The following is a 2979-nucleotide window of genomic DNA, read 5'->3' as shown; positions in this document are numbered from 1 at the left end:
AAGAAGAAGTTCCAAAGTGAAAATGGAAACTGAAAAGCCGTGCTCAGTCCAATTTCGTGCCCTGCCAAAGGTCGACTTCCGGGACGAGGCCGCTTACATCCAATAACTTCGCTTTCGGGAGCCCGATGCGCCATCCAGCCCCATAGTAGAGATCAATGGGCACATCGCCTCTTAAAAACGCACACATTTTGACTTGACAGAGAAATAAGTGCCTGTGGCAAAATTTCATTATCACCACACACATTCTAAGCCGATGCGAACATGCAGAGACGTCTCGTTCAGCATTTACTTACTGCGCAATCTCGGGTCGAATCCAAACAGCGCTCCTCATATAATCGTGCACCTGGATGCGATCCACAGGTTCGCTCTGGCACCTAAATCGGAGTCTAAAAACCCGTCAATTCTTACATCGCGCAGACATCTGAATCCTGAGTTTATTCGGTCAATGACATCTCCCTGAAAGATAGAAAACATTCCATGTGTTTTTCTTTGATTTTTTTTTTTTTTTTGTACGCAAACAGGCAATTTTCCCTTCGTTCGAGTCCGGAGGTCTTCCCAGTGTTTACCCTCTGACGGCTGAACGTAAAACATGGGTGGCTGAAAAGCCGTGCCAAACCGACGGAGGCATTTTCTCAGAAGGAAGCGCGCTTTTTTTGTTCAAACCACCTCCATTCGCTTCAAGCCCAGGCGTGGAGGGCATCGCTCCTGCCTTCGCTGGCCTACCGGCTGCTCCCAGAGCGCGGAACCTTCGGCTTGCGGAGGTGCTCCCGCCGGCAGTGGTCATCTCGGTCGCTCTTACGTGCGAAGAGCTTTCTGCAAAAGCCGCACTGGAAACCACCGCCCGTGCGGTGGAGGCGCCTGTGGTCTACGGCTGAAGTGGTGCTAGCGAACTCAGCGCCGCACTTGAAGCACCGCCTCTCACCGATGTGTTTTCCCAAGTGCATGGCCATAATGGTCTCGTTACGGCACTTTCGGTAGCAGATGGGACACGGCACTTTGGTGCCCCGGGGCTCGCCGCGGTAGTCATGTTTATAGATCTGGTGGGCAATGAGGCGGCTAGGCAGGTAGAAGCTTAATTCGCAGGGCCAGCAGATGTGTATGGTAACTTCCCCTTCCGGTCGAATGTTCCACAGGCGACGCCTCTGGTCCGACATGTGGCGCTGCTGCAGGAAGAAGAAAGCGGGTCGGTCACTCAGCGCACTCTTGTTCGCACACTTGTGTGCACCAAAGCTCGGAAAAATGTTCAACAAGAGCACCTGACAAAAATTGTGGAATATAATCAACTGGCAGAACCGAAAGTGAAACTATTTTTTTCTTTGAATATAGCCAGTAACTATAAAGCTCAAAACTAAAAGAGACAGGCCTAGGCAGGACCTACGGAAAGTAAGGATAGGTTACCAAAACTTTTAAGATTAATCATTTATTGAAAAACTTCTATCTGCATTTCGACCCTGAACGCAGATACAGTTCAGACGCTAAATTGCAATCTAGCCATGTGACCTGTCATGGATGGCTGCTTTTGGTTTTACGGCGGCTCAGCATCCCAAAGCGACTCAGGCTATGAAGGACGCCGTAGTGGAGGGCACCGAAAATCTCGACCACCTGGAGTTCCTTAACGTACACTGACGTCGCACAGTACACGGGCCTCTGTTTTCGCCTCTATCGAAATTCGACAGCCACGGCCGGGATCAAACCCGCGTATTGCGGGTTAGCAGCCGAGTGCCATAACCACTCAGCCACCGCAGCGGCAGTCATGGATGGCATCGAAACAAATGGTTATATATCGGGGAGTGATGGGCAGTGATGTGTATACGTCAATCGGCTATATGCAGTTGTTTTCGTTTCGTCCTTATCTGTCCATGCAGCTCACACCTCATGATGGCCCACAAATTAGGCCGAACGTATGTGCTGTGGCAGGAAAATGAAGCATGCGCGTGAGTGGGATGAACATTGCGTTCACCTGCCCTTTTTTAACACTGAAAGCCAGTCTTGCCTATGCTCAAACAGCTACAATCCTTGATTAGTGTGGAGTGACTTAACGCAGCTGGCACTCACGATGTAGCAGGCCAGACAGATTCCGAACTTCGCCGTCTCTAGTTAACCACCCGCTGGGCGACCACGAGGGACCACCGCGTCCACTGAGGTAGCCGATGGTTGTCGGAAGAAAGTCGGGGCTTACCACTTCGGGTGGCACGTCCGAGTCGTAGCCAGCTTCATTGGCGCGCCTTCGCCTGGCTTCCATCTCGGCCAGGGACGGAAACCTGATGGTCAGCAGCGAGGCGACGGTCAGCACCCGGTCCATGGCTCCGCTCTGAGGCGGTCGAAGGAAACCGAGGAAGCGGAGGTGCAACCACCCGGTCCCAACGGTCAGTCGAGCTGGCGCGGCGGTTGGTCGGCGGGCAGCGAACCGCGAGCGATGTGACGTAGCTCACGAGCGATGCAAAGAAAGAAGAAACGCCACGAAGGCGAAGAGGCGAACAGAAAGCGACAGTTCTAAAATAAGTCGGCGCAAAATATTCATGGCATTCGCTTTTTCTCGTTTATAAGCGCAGTCCGTTAAAGGATTCGTTGCAGATCAGTTTAAAAGTTAATACTGCTTTAGCTTTAGAGTATCGCTGTGACTTTGGACTGCTGCTTTTGCTGCATCGGCATCTATAAAACCTGTCGACGCGTGGGAACTGCCCTGCCGAAGAGCTTATATACCTCCGACTTTTGTGGTAAACGTCACGACCTATGGGGAACCTGCGCTGAAGTTTGCCGTGTCGAATGCAGCGCCGTAACACACAGCATAGCGAGAGGAGCAAGCAGTTTTTGGGGCACTCGTAGCGCTATTCCACGCCACCTTCCTGAGCTTATTGGCGTGAGTTTCTGCGCTCTGTCGAAGCCACACGTGGTGCGTGTCAGTTATCTGGGTCATGTCTACAGAAGCGAGGCAAATAGCGCTATAAACCAAACGCGAGCTTCTAATCGTTCAGAATG

At 51.9% G+C, this 2979-nt stretch overlaps 1 protein-coding gene across 1 annotated transcript; it reads right to left on the bottom strand.

The window, feature by feature from the left end:
• Positions 1-719: 719 nt before the first annotated feature.
• Positions 720-2302, bottom strand: LOC149351721 (zinc finger protein 711-like). Its single transcript, XM_089575629.1, has 2 exons — positions 2180-2302; positions 720-1163 (listed from the first exon to the last, which is right to left on the bottom strand). Exons 1-2 carry the CDS (start codon positions 2300-2302, stop codon positions 720-722), a joined length of 567 nt encoding a protein of 188 aa, XP_089431755.1.
• Positions 2303-2979: the final 677 nt, after the last annotated feature.

This window comes from Amblyomma mixtum, chromosome 3, assembly GCF_055824585.1.
Source record: "Amblyomma mixtum isolate Tamu chromosome 3, ASM5582458v1, whole genome shotgun sequence".
In the NCBI taxonomy this organism is placed as follows: Eukaryota; Metazoa; Arthropoda; class Arachnida; order Ixodida; family Ixodidae; genus Amblyomma; species Amblyomma mixtum.
This window is presented reverse-complemented; position numbering and strand designations above follow the sequence as displayed.

Bases quoted from the DNA above. Each gene is read 5' to 3' on its own strand.
- LOC149351721 (XM_089575629.1), bottom strand. From the start codon at position 2,302: ATGGACCGGGTGCTGACCGTCGCCTCGCTGCTGACCATCAGGTTTCCG. The intron at 1,164-2,179 runs GTAAGCCCCGAC...TTCTTCCTGCAG, and splicing joins CGGACGTGCCACCCGAAGTG to CAGCGCCACATGTCGGACCA.